At 37.7% G+C, this 20,801-nt stretch overlaps 1 protein-coding gene across 5 annotated transcripts in view; it reads left to right on the top strand.

Annotated features, from left to right (window-relative positions):
* Positions 1-20,801, top strand: part of DGKI (diacylglycerol kinase iota) — a 121,082-nt gene that overhangs the window by 46,514 nt on the left and 53,767 nt on the right. For all 5 annotated transcript variants that reach the window (XM_017804885.1, XM_017804881.1, XM_017804882.1 and 2 more), the window contains 3 exons: positions 5,691-5,791; positions 15,843-15,922; positions 17,656-17,700. In XM_017804885.1, the coding sequence (XP_017660374.1) occupies positions 5,691-5,791; positions 15,843-15,922; positions 17,656-17,700 (226 nt within the window). The remainder of the gene's footprint in view (positions 1-5,690; positions 5,792-15,842; positions 15,923-17,655; positions 17,701-20,801) is intronic.

A 20,801-nucleotide genomic window follows, 5' to 3' on the forward strand; every position in this document is an offset into this window, starting at 1 on the left:
GTCTGGCATCCTCTCACTTGTTGCTGGATGATTAATAGGGGTGAGAGGAGGAAGTCACAGCTTCATCAAAAGCCGGCTGTGTTTTCTTGGTGAATGGAAGCAGATCAGGTTCTGCTGGTAATCTCAGAATAGGTGCACGTGGCTTTGCTTCTGTGGGTTTGAACCACAAATGCTGGAGTGAAAGGGATTTTTAAAAAATGAGCCCTTCTCATTTTTTCATGCAAAGGTCTGTTTCTTTAAGGTTGTTTTTTTTGTTTTGGTTTGTTTTTTTTTTCCTGGTGGTAGGGGTTGGGGGTGTGATGTTGATGATGGTAACATGTCTAGAACCCCCAAAATGCTATAGTTCAGGCATAGAAGAGGAAGTAAGCATACCATTTCTTTGATAAGCAGTTTCCAGCAGGTGGGTGGGTGGTGTTAAAAATTACTTCACTTTACAAACAGTTTATCTAGCATGATTTTGAATTTTTGAGATGTGTCTCTAGAAAAACAATGGCTCTGAGCAGCCCAGTGTACCATGGAATAGATGTTTTCTCACAAAAAAGTAGACTTAAACCCCAATAAAATCAAATTAACTGTGTATAGTAATTAATGTTTATAAGTTTTAAGATTTTCCAGGAAGTATGCTCGTTTCCTTACAATGGGAATGATCCAATATCCAGGCAATCTTCTGTATTCTTGTGGAAAAGTCAAATGCCACTTTTCTGATAGGAAGTAATTAAATTTCTTTGTACTATACTGTCATTTTGTAGCTAAAAAAGGAAAGAAAATATTTTTCCATTGGCGAAATTACATAATTTTTAGGATGCAAGTGGAACAATTTTGAGAGGACCTCATGACAACTCAGTATAATCTTCCAGAAATTGTTCCAACTAATTAATGTATAGCTTTTCTACAAGCCTCATTTGGATTGTTATTTAATAATACCCTGAATGTGCACTTCTGGTTCATGCCAATCATGAGTTCATCAAATAAAATTCAATATGATAAACTAGCCTATCTAGCTCCTGATTTGAGAAGATTCATAATTAGCTTTGTGTTTAAATGAAACTGTTATAACTAGTCCACATGAATGAACAGAATATTTCAATTGACCCCACTCTTTATTTATATCCTCATGGGACAAATGACATTTAGGATTTAATTCCATGGATTGATGTGCTTGTGGAAGGGGGTTCTTAATTAGATTAGTGGAATTCATTCATCTGTACTTCGAATTACTTTTCATTGACTATGTAATACACCATTTTGAAAAATAATAGGTATAAATAGTTAAAATATTTTAGGTTAAATTGCAGTGAAACAATCTCCCCACATTTATTTCAAAATTGCTGCTCTATCTGGAAAGCTTTTCTTCCTCTCCTTACAGTTGAGCAAGTTGTTTTACACAGTATTCAGAAACATCCATTTCTATTAATATTGTACTAATGTTTGCTTTTGGTGATATTCATCACCCTGTTATTTGCTTTTCCATGGATTTGCTTATGTATTTAATCTTTATGGTTTCTGAATATACCGAATATGTCTGAACAAGACAAATTGATCAATTTGTATAATAATATTATGCAGTATCTGCAAAGACTACAGAAGTATTGATAGTGGAGGTGTTTTGCTCAGCTGCATTAAATAGAGCTTCGTATGGAGCTCGTGAATTCTGTGCATGAATGAGTTAATTAGTTTGGATGATGAGGACAATATCCCCTGGTGTCAATTGCCAGTCTGATAGCATAAGAAATGAATATTCACATAGTAAATTTTAGAGACAAAATTATAATGAATAGGTAATAAAATTTATTGAGACATAATATAATGTCAGCCAAAACCTGTATTCTAACAGAGCAAATAGTATTTGCAAATAACTCATGAACAAAACCATCAAACTTCAGTTACTGGATAAATGTCTCTTTTGTGTATGTGTGTCAATATATGTATTTTTAGGGTTGTGTATATATGCATATACATATATTTGTATTATGAATATATTACTTGTGATTGAACATAACTAAGAGTATAAAATCTCTACCCTGTAGAAAGAGCTCTTGGCATTGTTATTTCTGATAATAGTTTATTTTCCATAGAAAGCTCCTATTTCCAAGGTTACATTATTATGACTATGATAACTAAATTTTTCAAATGGATGAAAGGCCAAGATCTGTTTCTCTCCAGTTGTATATCTCACAACTTGCTTATGTAGTAGTTTTATCCCATCTTTATAAAAATGGGGTGAACAGGAGGGAGAAATGGGAGAATAACAAACTCAGACACTTGCCAGTTGATTGCCCTCCTACACTGGACCTGGTCCTATTTCTCCTCAGGAAATGCATTACATTTAAGAATGTGTGCTTATTGTTTCTACAGAAGAAAATTCTGAGGTATACAATGCACTGATATACCAAATATTATACTTTTTACAAAAGCATGGGTGGTATTCTCTTAAATATTTTCTAGTTATAAGGTACTTTCTGGAGAGTGTCTCTATGTGGTTCCTGGAACAACAAAAATATTTTAGATTTGCTCTTCATTTTAGATGTTTTTCTTCTTCCAGTTCCAAGCAAAGAAAAAAGACTTGCTCACTTCAGGTGAAAGGACTAATTTGACTTGGAAGGTGATGCTGCACATGCAATAGGTTGCTATCATCTTCAAACTAGGAAATAACATTTTTTTGTCTTCTTTACATGACAATAGGTAGTGAGTCAGCATATCTACAGAAGTCAGTGTTGTCTTTCTCTCCCCTCGGTGTCTAAACATTATCCTGTTCTCACCGGTAGGTTGAAGGGACACAGATGGCAATTAACCAAGATTTGGCTGATGTTAGTCTGAGGCTTAGCATCCCTCCCCTTTTTACAGGTCTTCTTAAGCACTGACTGGGAATAAATGTGATCATTCCTTCACCTTGTTATAATGGCTCCAAACATAGACTTGGAGAAATCGTTGTTTCCCTGTCTTTTTTTCCTGCTCTGCTTTCACAAAATATCCAGATTATCCACTGTGATGATGAGGCCGGTTTGAAATGAGGCCAGTTGTGATAGAACATTAGTCTACCACTAATTAATTGATAATGTTTGCAAAGAAAGTTCACCTTTGAACCAGTGCTTAGAAACTGAAAAGCAAAAAGCTCTACCATAATTGGTTTAACACAGTTTTTTTAGTATTTTCCCACAGCTTTCAGAGTAGTTTGGGTGCTTAGACCATGAAAGTTTCTTGTAGAAACCTGGTCTACTGAACTGGAAGAGCATTTTTGGTCATAGGCTTAGCAATCTGGTGAGGAGGGCCTTAAACTGAAGTTGCTGGGAGGGGAATCTCAATCTGTACCAGTCCTATATTACAAGTTTGATGTCTGTGCCAGCAGTGGAAGCCCAGAGAGGGTTCACAGGTCAGCAGGAGAGCACCTGATGAAGAGTGCAAAGGAATTCCAGCCACTCCAGCAAGTATGTTGGATTCACTGAGGAACCAACTTAAAAGCCTCTATGCAAATGTACACAGCATGGGAAGGTTTGTATGGCAAACAGTCCCTGTGATGGGGTAATTCCCGCACGGGAGTATCAGCTTTTGGTCAAGCAGTTATTCTGAACTGGTGGATTGGAAAGCATAGAGTTCAAACTGGGGTTGCTCAAAACCAGTACAGATTTGGTTCCAGTTTCAGGAGAAGCAGCAGTTTGAGAAAGTTTTTTGGTGTTAGGTTTATACTGAGCTTCATTCAGTGCATAGCAAGGATGTCTCTCTTTGTAACGTGGTTTAGTGTTACAACAGAAGTGAGTAGCTGAATTCTCCTGTTTGCCCATCCTTTTTCCTCCCAGCTGAGTTCAAAACTTTGTCCTGTATTGTACCAGTGCATAAAAGACTTCATTTTTCAGAGCTGTCAGTCTGCCATTTTCATGAACCCTATTACATGCAGTGAATTATATCTTTTCTCCCCTCAGAAAAAGACTATACACTTAAATTTCTATGATTTCTGAATTAAACATGTTATTATATTTTCTTGGCTAAAATTCAGTATCCTATCATTTTCATATTTGAAACTTGTATTTTATAAAATTTGAAAGGGATTATAGTTCCTTAGACCGTGTTCACTTCTCAGCTAGTAATGTGACATATAAACTTGTTTGAAAAAGAAAAGGAAAAAATGCATCAGTCAAAGTGTAATTATGTTCTTCATCTGTCGATGCACCTCTCTCCTCCATGTGCAGACACTCATGTCTTGGTTGCTGAGACAGCTGTAGAGACTGCAGGTGGAGAGTGATATTCTGTAGGATGACATGATGGCACCTGAGTTAGAAAGCTGCCTCCTAAAGCTGTGCTGGAAGTTCCCAACCAAGCCATTTGTCATTGAACTGCAAAATTTTAAATATGGGCAGTTTGCTGATATCTTGGGGCACTTTGACACAATAGTCCCTGTCAGTCAGCAGAGGGAAAACATTGGATAACCTATATACTTCTGTCAGTCTTGCTGCCATTCTTAAGCATTTGTCATTTCTTCTAGGCTATTGTTCCTGTGTCTTAGGCTAATTTTCCTCACTAATATAGAAACTCATGTTCAGAATGGGAATTTCTTCAGTGCAGCTACTCCTAGCATGTTGTCTTAAACTCCATTTTGGAGGCAACCTAAATTCATTATCCTTTATCACTTTTTAGGCAGAGTACTTGTGACAATAGAACTTCTAAACTGGGACTTGATCTTCAATCTTTGTTTTCATCTGTCCAGCTATGACAGAATCATTTATACCAACAGAAAACATGCAACAGTTAACTCTGAAATAACTGCTAATTGTAATCCCAGTGGCTCTACCAAGAGGTGGCCACAAACCATGTGTTTTGTTAAGTCTTTAGTATTTTCTAGTCAATAAGAAAATTACTCTTCAGTTTAGAAAGGGAAAAAAAAGGGGACATTTGTGAGATGTGCCTTGTCATGCACTACAGTGCAAATGCTGTACATTAAGTATTTTAAAAATGAGACAAAGAAAGAAGCAAATTTATGACAGCACGCAGTATTTTGACTTTCAAAAAACAGTGTGTATTAGTCAGTATTACCATAGGCAGAATTCTACTAACTAGATTAAAACAGAGAATACAGACAGTCTTTTGGTGGAAGGAACAAGTAATCTACTTTTAACTGACCTGGGGGTCAGTTCCTCTAGGACAGACATTTGCTATGTGAACTGTAATACACAGATAGTCTCTCTTTAAAAATGGAAAATGCAAATGTAACCATTAATTTGCATAACATTCAGCAAAACTTAAAAAAATCAAATAACAGGTTATGATATGGTAGAAACCAGCATGGAATAAAAAAAGAAAGCTTTTCAGGACACAGGATTTTTCTATGTCTTGAACTTCAGGTTGGCAGATCTACTGGCTGTGGTAGGGCCCTGGGGATGTACGCAAAGACAAACTGGAGAAGGAAGGGGCAGTTATAGAGAGATGAGACAACTCAGAAAATCCTTTACAACTCCACATCACACAACCAGCAAATAGGCTTCTTGATCTTGCTTATTATTGAAGGTGTAATGTCTAAGTTATTGTGCAGTGGAAAGTCAAAATTTTAAATGCAGGGATGGGCCTGTGAAGAATTGGCCCATTTTGAAGAGGCTTGCTCTCTTTCTTCTTTCAGAGAAAATTAAAATCACTTCATATCCTGTTTTCATTTGCTCTTCCAGGGAACACTTTGTCTAAGAAGCTTTCTTTTTTTCTTGCAGTCCTCATTCCATCCCAGATCGCCTGCGGATCAGAGTGAACAGGATTAATTTACAAGAATACGAGGGGCTACATTACGACAAGGAAAAACTCCGGGAAGCTTGTAAGTTGGACGAAGCCAGATTGTAGCTGCTTTTGGTAGAACATTGTGTAGATCATACATTGACCAAAAAGAAACCCCACCCCAAAAACAACAACAAAAACCCCCAAACACAGAGTCAAGCATACATGTTTGGGTGAGTCATGTGGAGTGTATGTTCATCTATCTCTGTGTATGTATTCTCTCTATATAAATAGTCTCTGTAAAGGTCATGTATAGAGATTCCAGCTGCTTTCTTACTTTCCTATGCCTTTGCAAGTTGATTCTATTTACTGTAAAATAAGTGTTTTTCACACATATTTGTTTTTATTTATGTTTTTCTGTTGATTCTGCTTGATTTCTAGTGGATGAAAACATTCCAGATTTTATGATTAGCATCAGATTTCGAACTGAGTTGGGGAACTATGACACATTTATCTTGGGGAACAAATCTTCCCCAGTGAAGGGCTTCTCCAGACCCTTACTTGTTAACAGCCTTTGGTTTTCCATATAAGAGAATAATCACTGTTTTGTTTCCTCATGTAATGTTTTAATTGCCATGTTCAGAGGTAAGTCAAAAGCAGACAGCAGTTGCTTTGGCAACATTGATAATGACAATCTGCACTTAAAAATGAAGTTCCTTTCCTTGGTGACACACAGACTCATTAATCAGTGAGGGACAGGGCTTCTTGTGATAACCATTTAATAGCCTTTTTCATGCATCTGGCTCATTATTCATATTAAATTACAAGCATGACTGTTTGTTGTGCAAGAAAGCTTCAGCTCCCTCTGTAATACAGAGCACTCTGATAATTACAGGATGACAATCCTTTTAATTGGTTTGCTTATCTTATTGTTGGAAGATAGTTAAACTATTTCCATTTCACTCTTCTAGTCCCACCCTTCTTTATTCTCTCAGTTCACTGTCTCTCCTTACAACAAAAGAATTGCAATGGCTTAAATTTTAATATAGGTCCTGACAGCCTTTACTGAAGTTTCTGTTAGTGGATTTTGGTCATAGTTAAAGCAATCAAAGCCTTTATCACTGGACTGAAAAGAATTTTAACAGATTAAGGATTGTGCTTCACTGGACGGGTAATTGCTTCAAGCTTAAATTGAGAGTTTGACCTTGAGTAGTTTTCAGGCCACATTGGACACACATTTCTCCGACACTGTTGGACACAGTCTGGTTCATTTGGTTGTCCTTCCTGTGGTTTCTCATTTGAGGAGAACTATCATCACCTATCCTTACTATGGATGTAAGTTATCTCTGTCTGTAGTTACTGTATATTAGGTCCTTAAGAGCCATTACATGTTCTGACACAAAATACACAACTTATTACACTTTTTCACTGCAGTGGTAAGTATATATTTATGTTATTTGTCACCTGACAAAATTCATAATGATAACATTATAAAACAATGTGACTGATCTAGCACCTCTGAGATGTAGTTTTAGATTTTATACACATTTCATCACTTACTGGGTGTGTGCTTAAGAGGTTATCATTAAAAAAAGCAGATGTCTCCCTGTCAAGAGATAAAATGATTGCTTTTGGACATTGGTAGGTCATTTGCCATAAAATTCTTTTGTCTCTCTTTCAAGTTACTGCACAGCCAGTTTGATAATATAACAAAGCTGGACTGGAGTATTTTCCCCAGACATTTTTCATGAAGTTGTTTTTCCTACCAGTCCTCTTTTAGCTGTCTTATTAATGCTTGTGCACTACTGTTTTTATGTTAGAATATGAGAAACAAATAATATCCCCATTATCCTGAAAGAAATGGGAAAAGATACCTACCTTATATCCTTTGCAGTTACTAGTGATGTCCTGTGTGAGGACATGTAATTGCAGCATACACTGGTGATCATCAGCCTACTTCTCTGAACATACAACATAAGTTTCTTCTGCGAGAATTGTCTAGCCTTTAGTTTTCAGGAGGCTGAGCTTGATTTGAGGACTTCTGGATGATGTTAATTGTGGCTGAAGAAAATCATGTATGGGAAGACAAGTGCTCTCTAAATAGTCAGAAACCAAACAGTTTTAAATATTCTAGTCAGTTCCTGGGATTCCATGAAGTAAAAAATGGAAAATCCTGGTGGTTCAGTGATTACAGACTTAACATCTGAGTTTTCCTGTGACTTACAGCAAACTGCTTACATCTTTTCTGGAAGCTGCATGGTTATGCTAGAGGATTATATGAGTTTTTATGAGGAAGCTGGAAAACCATGTAGATCTTCTATTTAACAAGATTGGATAGCCATTTTAATTGTATTTCTGAAATAGAAAACTGGGTAAATTTTAAATGGCTTTCTGGTTACATGTCTATGGATTGGTGCTGCCTCACTCTCTCAGGTGCTAAATACTTATATGAAATAAACCTGCTATGTCCTCCTCATCAAATCATTTCATGGAGCATTGGCACTAAAAGTTACTTGGTTAAAGGGGGAGAAGGGAAGTGCTGAGAGAGGAGAAATGACTCTCCTTTCTTTACTAAAGAAAGGGATGAGTGAGTGGGTGTGTGGAGGAATTGTTTGTACTAGCAAAATTCCAGAATGCTGATATTGGAAAAGTTGTTTCTTGGAAGCTTTACTGGGGAATTGTTTCTACAAGGCGTGTTACTGAAGAGGCACTGGCTTCTTTCAACATGACTGTAGCTCTCGTGTATATGTCTGTCCCACTAGATGCTTGCAAGAGACTCAGTTTAGATACTTGTTCAGGCTTTGGCAGAATACCTACAACTGAATGCCAGAATACTGTACTTAATACTTGTCCTCTGTCCACAAGGATTAAAAGCACTTTTACCTCCCTAAATAATTTGAGAACCAAATCAGAATCCCTCAGCAATCTGAATAGGAAAAGGAAACCAGTTAATAAAAAGTTATCCCTGAAGGAAAAATAGCAAAGAAGCTATTATGGTTTTTGCCTGTTACATGTCTCCATAATAGGGTTTTAAAAGCTTTGACTTCAGTGTACTAATCTGGATCATTTTAACTCACAATAAATATATTTCATTCCCCTTGTTTCCTTGAAATACTGATTTGAATCTATCTTCACCTAAAATTACACTTCCTGACATATAACAGTTTGTCATACAAACTGTTCCATGAAGATTAATCTTCACTCTGCTGGAGGTAGACATCTCATTTTGAAAGCCTCCCAAGCAATTAAAGAATGTCATTTTGTCCTCTGAAGGGCATGACTGTCCTTAGCTCATTCTCCTTCTCTTGTTTTCTACTTTTCTTGTCAATGCAGCTGGCATTTAACCAAGATACTGTTTCTGAATTGTCCCTTTCTTCTCTCCCCTTGCTCCTTCTTTTCTCCTCCATTCTTTTTTCTGTCAACATCTTACTATTGTCCGTGGGATGATTGATGATGGTGCAGAGGATGCTTATTGATCCTTCAGCGAGGAGGGATGAATGCTTCTGTGCACCATTTTAAGAAAGGAATATATGTTGGCATTTCAGTTATGTTGTAATGTTCTTCACTGCAGATGAAGTTGTCTTCTCTAACACTTTCCTATATGTGTCCCAAGCACTTGTCACTCTAGTCACAAGCTTCACCACCTCTGCCCAATATGAGAGTTGTACATTACATGACCATAACCACCATTACTATATTCAAAAAGTGAGATGGGCTGATGTTTCTAGGTGGACAGATTTTAATTCTGTCTCTCTTGCCTGCATATTTTCTGTGCACTCTCTCTGGTTTCCTGTCATAGCAGGAAAATGTGATCCCAAGCTGCAGTGAGGGTGAATAATGGAGTTATTTTTAAAACAGCTAAAACTTTATGTTTGAAACCCTATTTTCTCCTTTCAAATGGTACTAAGAAATTCCTGACAATGGAGGTATATACAGAAACTAATTATTTAAAAAAAAATTAGTTAACAGCAAACAAACGATAAACCAGCTAATGACCAAGAGGTCTTCAACACTTCTTAATCCTTCCCACCAACACCATTTCAGATTTGTGCCGTGAAAATGCAGTAGTGAAATAACTCACCATCAGCTGTAACTGAAGAGTTGTGGGGTTTTTTAATAGAATACGTCAGTCTTTACTGACCTTAACTTGTTGTGTATGCCATAACCACAGAGAACCATCTTAGTTTCCTCAATACCACTAAGATTAAGGAGAAATCATACCCAATCTGGGTGATGCCAGTGTCAGTTCCATTTGTATAACAATTGGACTATCTATAATCTAACAGTGCTTTTCTCTGCAGTCTCCCTGTTTTGTGTGTGTGTGAGATGCTGTAACATGATGTGATGTTAACCTCAAATTCTTGTCTCTTTGATTATACCTAGCTAGATGTCTATAATGCATGTGTCTCTGCCTTTAATTTCTGTGGGTTATCTAAGGGTTTTGGGGTCATCCTAGGAGTTCTTATCAGATACATGGGTGTAGGTGGAGTGACAGCTTGTGAGTCATTTGAGATGTGTACGTGTATAGTGATAGTGTAGCTTCCTCATACCAGGAATGTACTTAGAATCCCTGAGCTATCAAAGTTATTCTGACTCTTTAAAGCTCGGGGATATGACAGGTCAAGGTAATTTGGAGACTATTCTGTGTGATTTTGAACAACTAGCTAAGTAAGAAAAGGTCAACACTTAGGACTTGGTATTTATATCCTGAGTATATAATATAAAGGGCAGCATGGAGCAGCAGACTTCCTGATGAGCCATGAAGGAAAGATGCTTGTATTGAGAAGCAGCTTTGAGCTGGATAGGTTTAGCTGAGATGGGTTGTGCAGCTACAATCCTCTTCCCTCCTGTAAAGGAAAGACCAATGGCCATTTATTGGCCAGGAGTTCTTAGGATGCATTGTGGCTTATCTGTAGAAGCTTTGTAGAAGACACCATTACCTTCACTCTGCTTAAAAGTCACTGCCTTGCTCTAACAGCTTTGTTTTGTCAATGTGTTGTGTAGACATTAGCTAAATAATGCATTTTTTTTTTTGTCACAGTGATTTAGTAAGATCTGAAATTGAAAGAGGTTGGATGAATTGCTTAAAGCCACTGAGCAAGGTGAAACCAAGAGGATTAGAAGTCAGTAGTGAGTTAAATACTGGAGACTCTGTTATTGCCTGGAGTTGGGGGAAGGAGTAAACCCAAATCATTGAAATTTCATATTACCGAGTTATAGAATCATAGAATGAATGAGGCAGGAAGGGATCTTTAAAGATCCTCAAGTTCCAACCCTCTGTCATGGGCAGGGACACCTTCCGCTAGACCAGGCTGCTCAAAGCCCCTGCCCTTGAACTCCCCCAGGGTTCCACTTCTCTGGACCACCACTTTCCATCCACGACTTCTCTGGGCAACCCATTCCAATGTCTTGCCACCCTCATTGTAAAGAATTTCTTCCTAATATCTAATCTAAATCTACCTTGTCTTGACACCTCACAGGGCATATCTATGTTCATTATAGTCCTCTGCCTTCCTTTAGACTAGAAGAGATGGGCAGTATTCCAAATAGATATAATTTTATATTTAACCCAGAGGAGTGAGGGGAATCAAGAATATTAACTTCCATTTCAGACTTTACAGGAAACCATGCCGTAGTTTGTCTTCTTGGTATAGACTTTTCTGTGAGGTTTTTCTGTCCTGTTTTACTTTCCTGTTTCCTTATTGGTTTTCTGATTTGATTTCCTCTTACCTTTTCAGTCCTGGTTGTGCCCTTTGGATATCTCATCCCACACACATCCTTCCTGCCTGTCTTAGTCTGTTTCTGTAGACCTCACATTTCAGGTTCCTGTTCTTTTTTTTGATCCTAAATCTTTATTCATTGTTCATCCAGATCTGTGCTGTCAGCTCTTAGTCACAATATCCATTCCCTCTGCCAGTTTCAATTCCCAGCTCTTCAGAGTTTTCTTTCTATAACCTGTTCCTTTTCGTGTGGTGTTTGGGACAGGTTCTCTCTTCCTTTGATTTGGACAGCTTCTTCCTTTGTTTAGCAGGGTACTGGAGAAGTCACTGAGAGCCTGGAGGGGATGACTGCCTTCTCAAACCTGGTCTGGTTTAATCTGATAGCCTCCACCGTGTTTTACCTCCTGACATGTGAGGATTTTAGAGATGGACTGCTAGTGCTAAAAAAACTAGCAACCAACACATGTAGGGAGAATTAGGTTTTTCTCAGTATAATAAACAAAAGGGATCTGAAGAGACACATGGCTTAGATTTGTGTGGTAGAGAAAATCCTTTTGTACAAACTCCTTCTTATTAAAACCATACTGGGACAGCCAAACCTCTTAATATAAATGTCTGAATATTTTAGAATTCTCTGCCAAGAATTTATTTGGTCCTTCACATTCCTAATATCAGTGAAAACCCCTCAGGAAAATGGCATTCTTATAACATCTTCAGTAGTGAGGATCCTTTATTTGCTACATTAAACATTTAGAACCCAATGTCTAACCTCCCCAGTCCCCCGAGGTATGTCAGACTCAGAATGAGTTTTCCTGGCATTCACATTTGCCTTAATGCTCTGTCTCAAGGCTGTTTTGTTTGGGATTTGAGCGGGTTAATATGGTGTTAAGATCACAAATTGAATCCTTTCATAATAGTAAATGGGGAAGCTAATTGAATTTTGTTTTTATTTCATGGTGCCATGTGCAGTATATTCAGGCTTCCGTCATTTATGTCCCCAATACTATTAAAGAGTTCACAAGCTTTAGGTATTCAGCATAATGGACAGTTAATAGGTGGAAGATTTGTTTGTTGTTTATAAATTCCATAGCTAATTTCATGAGGACTCAGGAAATCGTTATTAATCTTGCAGATAATTAGAGCACCACGTTACCCCAACTGCCGCATCTACCCAACCCTCCTCCTGCTGATACTTAGTTTTGGTTAGTGTTGCTAGGAACAAAAAGCTTTCTGCAGCATTGGTTCAGAATATGAAGTAACTGTCTGCCTGTCTCATTTTCTGGGATTCTTGCACAGCTGCTCATCACTGCAGTGTGAGTCTGTATCCATACCTTCCTGGACAAAGTCCTTTTTCATCATTCAGGGACCACAAAGGAACTGAGAGCTGGATGCAAGTGGCCGGAAGAGCAGGCACCTTAGGAGAAAAGTATCTGGCACTTGAATGCTGTGGCTTGGCTCATTATCTGAGACTATCCCTTATTTTTTGGCGTATTCCCATGTGTGGAGTTATCCATATATTCACAGGAATGGACAGTGTGTGAGCGTACGGGAAGTTGCTCTGTAGTGCCTGTGCTCTTAATGTAATTGTTTGTCCTCCCACCCCCTCACCTGGCATATTCAGTAATCGCTGTGTCCCACAGCACTGTTCTGTACTGTCCACATCCTCATCCACACAGTGCTATTCAGCAAATAGAGAAGCTCCTCTATTCCTGCATGAAAGCACCCACAATGTTATTGAAGACCATGCATGTTGACTTTGTCTTTAACTTGGTTTATCATAAATTAACTCCTTTTGCCACTCTTGCACAGTTTTACCCTATTTTTAGAATGAGAAACAACCCCATAGTTTCAATCCCATTATCAATCATTAAGTATTTGCTTTTGTTTTCAAACAGCAACTATTGTGAAGAACTTTGAAAGTCTTGGCTGTGTGGTGCATTTTATTTACTTACCGTGATTTCTGAAAAATAATGTCTGGGAACATTTTTCTTGCTGAAAGCTAAATGGGTCTTGCAGAAACCCCCAACCAACCAACCCACAAAAAACACTCACAAAAAATCCAAAACAAACAAACAAAAAATTTGGAAAGCAGCATTTTAGCATATACTATAGTGTTACCCAGTGATGACTTTAGGTTTTTCAAAGGACATGAACCATATGGAATGGAACCCCTTGAGACCCACCTCATGCACATTGTCCCTTAAGCCATTGACCTCAAAAGCCATAGATTGTGCTAATTCACGATTTCCAAACAGTTAAGACAGCACATTTCTTTTCAAGGACAAAGCCACACAGCCCAGAGTTTCAGAATTGTTCTATGGCCACTAACAACTGGTATGACATAATTTAAATGAAGTTGTGAATCACTACTTTTTTCTTCACTCATTAGATGAGACCCATAAATATCACCACTAAGATACCTCTTGAATATTAGTTTTTGCTTTTTAGATATTTTGGTGGATTTCTTTAGAATTCCAAATGTTCCTAAGGTCCTTCTCTTTCAGGCTGTCAGGAATGGTGATAGTTAAGGATTTCAGTTTTGTGTTATCTGTGTTGTTTCAGCAGGTCAAAGCTTTAGTCCCCATTAAGTATATAGAAGAGAGACAAAATCTGTGGTGACGGTTTATGAGCCAATGTTGTAGCTCCCTAGTGCTCTGTAGCTATTGGAGGTGTAGCTGTGTCTGCTGCAATTCACTTTTTAGTGCTATAAATGAATTTAACAAACACTTCTTTCAGTAAGGGCTGCAAAGGGATCTGCTGAATTGAAGCTAGATAGCCATTAAGAACTCTCTGCAAAGAGCTTAAGGGTCTCCTGTCAGAGCAGGTTAAGCAATAATAAACACTAAGCAAAGAGAATCAGTCTGTAACCCAGAGCATTGGAGCGCGTGAAGCAAACCTCAATATTGACCCTCCTTCCACTTGCTTGTCTCTCAGTCTCTGTTCTGTAATGAAAGAATCTGGGAGGTCACAATGAGCCCTGTTCCCACCTGGCCTTTCTGAAAATGTGCAGGGGAATTGTCATTGCTGTTGGATGTCAGTGTTTCAGGCGATGTGTGAGTTCTTTTGTCCTTCCTGCTGATCCCTTCTTTACATCTTTGTTTCTCCCTCCAGCTTTTTTTTTCCTCTGCTTCCATTTTTCCTGGGTCCATAGCTGTTCTGCTGTTCAGTTTGCTTTCCAAACACAATGCTGGCAGCATTGTTGAGCCCTGTGCTGATCTCTAAGGTCTGCTGTGAACTTGACTGCTGTAGGTGCTTCCCAGGTCTTCTCCCTGAAACCACTGAGCTCCTCTTTGTACTTCTAGCCTTGGTGCACCAGAAAAAGAGGAGCTATGTTCCCCGGTGTCTTTTAGCACTGTCTTGTTCTCTTACCAGAATGAGGAGTTTCTTGGTATTGGAATATTTCTCCCTCTTAATCAACTTCTTTTCAACAGCAGGAAAGGCTGCAGCACAGTTCTGTTTTCTATTTATCTCAGAAACCTTGGTGATTTTATGTTGTTGCTCATTATCTAGTTATCAAAATTGTTTATGAGTTGATATTTTGCTCTCCTTCTGGAATAATTCATGTGAGGATTTAAATATCTTTCCTGCTGCTCCCATAAATTTTTGGGGCATTATTTGATTAAAGACCCTCCAGGGAGGAAAAAAGAACTTTATTCAGTGATTCAGTTTTACAAAATCAGATACTCAAGAGTGTTCACTTGTTTTCTTCTTATTTAATGAGATCTTAGTAGGTAGCTCTCTTGGTACCTTTCTTGTGGAATCATGTATACTTTTTTCTATTTATTCTTTTTGTGGATTTGTTTTGGACTCCTTTCAGCTGCAAGAACAGAATGAATGTGGAAACCTAAATGTCCTGTTATTAAAAATGTTGCCCTCACCTAAAGGGAATTATTTGCTGGCTTTTTTTTTTTCCTGACTAAATATGGAGATGTGTTAATTTTGTGTGTAGATGTAAAAATGTCTGTTTTGATTTGAAAGCAGCCCTACATCAAAATAACATGGTGTTGGACAGTTTTCTCTGAAATCAGACTGTGACTTTCATTACTATAAATATGTAGACTTTATTCTGAAAACAAAATATAACTCTTATTTCATGGTATAAGGGCACCTCCCTAACTCTTGTTCTGAGGTATGTTCCTTTCATTGCAGTTAATGTTTGATGTTGACATCAGAAAATGAAGTTCATAATTTAACTGAATATGTTTCAGCTTCTTTCATGAAACCATGAAAGGTGTTTGAAAACTGAAATATTTGATAATTATAAGTGGGTGAAACTAACAATGAACAATAATCTTTTAAATATTTGTTAAGATTTAGATAATAGAAAGCTTTTGTGAGGACATTAAAAAAACAAAGTTGAAGCCCACTGCAAATCTGTTCAAGTTTAAGAGACTTAGTTAAAGAGGTTTTTCTTTGTTTTTGATTTTTCAGCCATTCCCCTAGGAATTATAGTTGTGCGAGGAGACTGCGACTTGGAGACTTGTCGTATGTACATTGACCGCCTACAAGAGGTGAGGCTTTTGTGAATTCAGATCTCATTTGCTACTCTAGTTTATGTTTCAGTTCTGAGTGCAGAGGACTAGTAGTTGCAACAACCGTATATCAAGACTGTTGCAATTTGCCTGCCACTGAAATGAAAATTCTAGAATTAAAGAGATGATAATAAAAGTACTGAAAGTATTTCTTAAACAGAAAATTAAAAAACACACTGATTCCTTTTAAATGATAACATAATTGATGTGGATGGGTGTGTTTACTTCTCTTTCATTAAGAATAGAATACCAGAACTTTCCACAGACGTTGCTGAAATTACCTAAATTATGCATTAGAATGTGTGTTATGTAAGGATAAGCATTGTGGTATTTGAGTGGGTCCAGTTATTCAACTGTCACTCTCTAATACCGTCATGGAGTAATCTGAGAAACCACTAAACACTACAACTATCAACTAGATGGTTCCAAATCTCAGAAATATATGTTCATGCAGCTGATAATAGTGCCACTCTTATTGCCTTGAACACCTTGACTCATGAGAGTTCATTCTACAATGCAGTCTGGGCAATGGAGACTCCAAATGTCTCATTACTCAAGTCATTTTAAGTGTGTATGCCTCTAGTGATAAAACTAATGGATTTCCATCAACGTACTGTCTCTGATTGTTTTTAATATCTTAAAAAACACTATCTTAGTGATATCTTTCAATAACATTTACAAGTGTGAGGACATCCTGTAGGTTTATAAATTGTTGGTCTAATTTACGTAGGAACTATGAATCTCAGGCCTTCCATTGAACTCTTTGGGAGGCATTGATTTCCTGTAGGTTTTGGAACTCTGCACTTGCAGTCAGAATAGGAGCCTTAGTATCTCACTTCAGGGTTTCACTTCTTTGCATTTCTGAACATCCAGACCTGAGGTGTGACTGTTATTATCAGGAAGAAAACCACATTTTATGTTGCATAAGGTGCATACCATAAGGTAAGGTGTAAGATGCATATCTGCAGTATAGGGTATGGAAAATTACAATCAGTCTGGAAGTTCTGGTTGAATTACCCATAGTGGTTGTGGAGGAGCTGTGTTTCCACAACCTTGTGCAGTTTCTGTGATTTTTTTTTTTTTTTAATGTGCTTGATTTGGCTCAGACCCATTTTCTGGGAATAGAGGTGCCAAGTTTTTATTGAGCTCTGCCAACTTGCTTGCTGCTGGGGGGCAACGGTCTGTAGGCCAGGCTCTATGGTAGATTAAGTCATGAGCTATAACTATTTGACAAAATCTCTATTAAAATAAATTAGATTCCTGAACCCTTCTAAATATCAGGATCATTCTGATATGACCTCCTTGGAGTGAGGTTGTCTTAAAACAGGGAGAACTGCCAGTGGTTTTCTTCAGTGCATTAATCACTCAAAAGTGTTTGTAAAAAAAGGCTTAGATTTTTAGCCTATTTTCATTAACTTTTTTGCTGATATTCTAAATTTCTCATGGAACAAATAGATTTGTAGCATGGTAAAGATTCATTAACATATCTTTATATTTTTGAAACTGTTTTTTTGACCAAATGCATACAAATCTAAACTTTAAGTGAACTTTCCATGACTATTCTGCGGTGTTTGTTTCACATGCTTAAAACCAGTGAGAAATACTTGCAAAATGATCTGTGTTTGCCCAACCACTTCAGATAGTAGAACTGCAAACAACTCTTGTTGCTTTTATTTTTTTCATCACTGCCGTGTCTTTCATTCTCCATCTAGGACCTACAGTCAGTACCTTCTACTACACAGAGAGTTCATTACCAGGTAAGATAAGCTTTGCTTTTATTATCAGAACAAAAAGAGTCTTAACAATGTGAACTGCACTCTTTGCATTTGAACCTATATGTTCTTGGGTTAAACACCAATGTTTTAGCTGAATTTCTGATTAACATTTATGCTTAAATCTTGGAGATTCATTCTGATTTCTCTTGTACAATCCTTTCCCTTGCAAGCCTTATGGAATCACCTTTAAAACTAGCACAGGATGATGATGGGAGCGATACTGCAATAGTGGTACCTTGCATATTGAAGTGAATGAGAGACTGTGTCCTGTAGGACAAATGACCAAAGTAAAACCTTTTCTCTGTCTGAGAAATAGGCAATAACATGTTATATTGCATAGCTGTAGTAATAAAGACTTGTCAGTGAGAAAAAAAGGTGTTATAGCAGGCCTAACCTCTTAATAATTCTGTACATGTCAGTCATCTACTTTAACATAATCTTCAGGGTAATTTTTTAATCCATCTTGGGCACAAATGTGTTTTCTGCATGAGACAAACAATTTTTAGGTGGCTAGTTCTTAAAATTGGTCTCTTTGTGCATTTTACAACTTTATTCTACAAACAGAACTTGCCTTTACAGTTGGAGGTATTGTTGTATATTTCTCTCAGTAAAATAATGCATTGCAGAGCACTTAAATTGGAAGTAAACTAACTCAGATTAACTCTACTGGCTCCTGAAATGGTCGGATATTAGCACAGAGACTTGACACAAACCATGGTCAGTTGACACAGTGCTTAGGATCACAAGCTTGCATGGTGTTGATAATGTTTTTCCTAATTTAGCAATACAAGTCTTGTTGGATCAGCAGGAACAAGTTCACTGAGAAAGCGTACAGAGATCCAGATGACAGGAACCAATTGTGGTGAAATTGCAGATAATTTCTTGGATGTTACTGATTACTTGGGTGATACAGAATTCTAGTTTCACGAGAATGCCTGTAGGAGCACTGACTGCAGGCACTATAAGAAAATGCAATTTGGCATGTTTTCCTGGAGTTGCCTCCTTCTTATCAGTTCATGGTTTGTTTCTTCATTTCCCTGTCCAATGTTAACCTCATAGTTTTGACATTTCCATCAGTCATTTCCTGGAACTGAGTTTTAGAGCACTGTTAGTGTCTAGCAAATTGACTAATAAATCAGCATGTATGATTCTGTTCCACTCATTATAAATTAACCTAAGTGGCTACTGACTGCTCCATGTGTAGGAAACTGCCTGAGGTAAAATGAAGAACTAAATTTGCTTATATGGGGAGGTCTAAAAAAGAGTATGAAATGTTGAAAATCAGCTCAATACTTGGCTCTAACCTCTGCAGTTATAGCAGTATATGAATTAGTTGCCTAGCCATCTTTAGTGCACAGCAGTGTGAAATCCCTAACACACCATCCATTTTTTATGATGCTACATTTTCAATGCACCCCTCTCTGTGTTTTGTCTTCAGTACTTGTTTGTCCTGGTTTCTTCAAACATGGTTTTTTTCTCAGTGGGTCACTTTCTGCAAACTGTCTTGTTAGGTTAATTTGAGGTTTGTTCCACATTGGTATCCCTATACGTATTGCAGAAATGGGAAAAAGCAGTGGATAAAGAGCATGAATAAGGTGCTTAAAGTGATAGAACTGTCTTTATACCTCACTAATAAGGTGTCATGGGTACTTTTAGGTCTCATAAGTGCAGTTCTCTTGTGTGATTCCTCTGCAGCTCAAAACATGGGAAGTCAGCAGAAATATTAGCAAGCCCAGGTGCAAATGAGAAAAATTGCACTAGATTTGTTTCTGACTGTTTTGTTTCTCTAACGAGTTTATTACTCATAACATACCATTCTCATGGACCTGAGACTTCGCAAGATAGTTCTGCTGTTGATCTGTAATGAAGTCTTGGAAGGAAGATATCACAATATGCAATTTGTGATTCAAATTTATATTTACCAGCATTATCCCTATATTCACTTTGCCAACATTATGTACTCTATGAATTTTTAGTCATTTTTCTTCTTTGTGTAAACTACATTTTAGAACACACCATTATTGGATGTTTTCTTCCTTTTTCCCTTTGTGTAGCAGTCCTCTCCTTTCCACAGAATGGACTAAATATTAAGATACATAAAGCTTTGTGCATTTAGAGACAGATGGCAGCAAACCTAATGGATTTCAGTGATCCTTGATTCTCCCACATACCCCTTAGCTGCAATATAAGCAAACCTAAGCATCCCACAGCTTGGTTAGTCCTTCTTAGAGAAAGAAAAGGTGTATTTTAAATCTGATTCTATGAAACCATTGAGATGCGTTACTTGGTCCCCATGTGCAGATAAAGTTCACTTTATGGAATTTGATGCTGTCATTGTCTCCATCTCTCCTGTAAGGAGGCTGGAGACAACAAGCTGTACATGAGAGCAAGGTTTATGAAATTAAGTAAAATCTTCCCTGTTGCTTCTACATTTTCTTTTCTAGACGTGTGACTTGGTATACTACTCTGTAGTCTGTTGTCTGAAAGAGGAGTAAAGTTTAATCTTGAGTCAATATGAGCCTGAATTTACACTGTTTGTAGATGTGCTGATTGTACTGCTTAAGATGTAAATAAGGATAGAATCTGGCTCTATACAAATTTTGTGTGTGTGCCCAAGATCCATGCTGTCGTGTTTTACCCTCTGCAGATACATTTGTGTTTAAATACTATATGCAAGTGGCTTTAAGAATTTGGCTGACCATACACTGGCAGCATGGAGTGCAGAGATGACCACCCTCTGCTCTCTTGAGATCCCTTTTGCCTCTCCAGCTCAGTGAGAGCTGAAAATGGATGGGGGACTGTTTGAGTGCTTGGTGAGCACAGGTCAGGAAGAAGGTCTCCCTGGTCATTTTCCTTCCCAGTCATTTAGTTTGGTTCCTGAAGTAACATCTCTCAGATTTCCAGGAGCAGATTTTTTTAGCCAGAATGGGAACATGTCGATGTAGGATGTCTATTTGTTTGGCCAGTGGTGGTCCTCAGACCTGGGCTCTCCATATTCTTGGTGCAGGGGATAACATAGTTTTTACTCCAATGTGCATTGGGGACAGAGCAAACTGGGGAATTGCTTTGAGTGGCAGATGAGT

The sequence above is a fragment of the Lepidothrix coronata genome, unplaced genomic scaffold (assembly GCF_001604755.1).
Source record: "Lepidothrix coronata isolate B3197 unplaced genomic scaffold, Lepidothrix_coronata-1.0 Scaffold10, whole genome shotgun sequence".
Taxonomy (NCBI): Eukaryota; Metazoa; Chordata; class Aves; order Passeriformes; family Pipridae; genus Lepidothrix; species Lepidothrix coronata.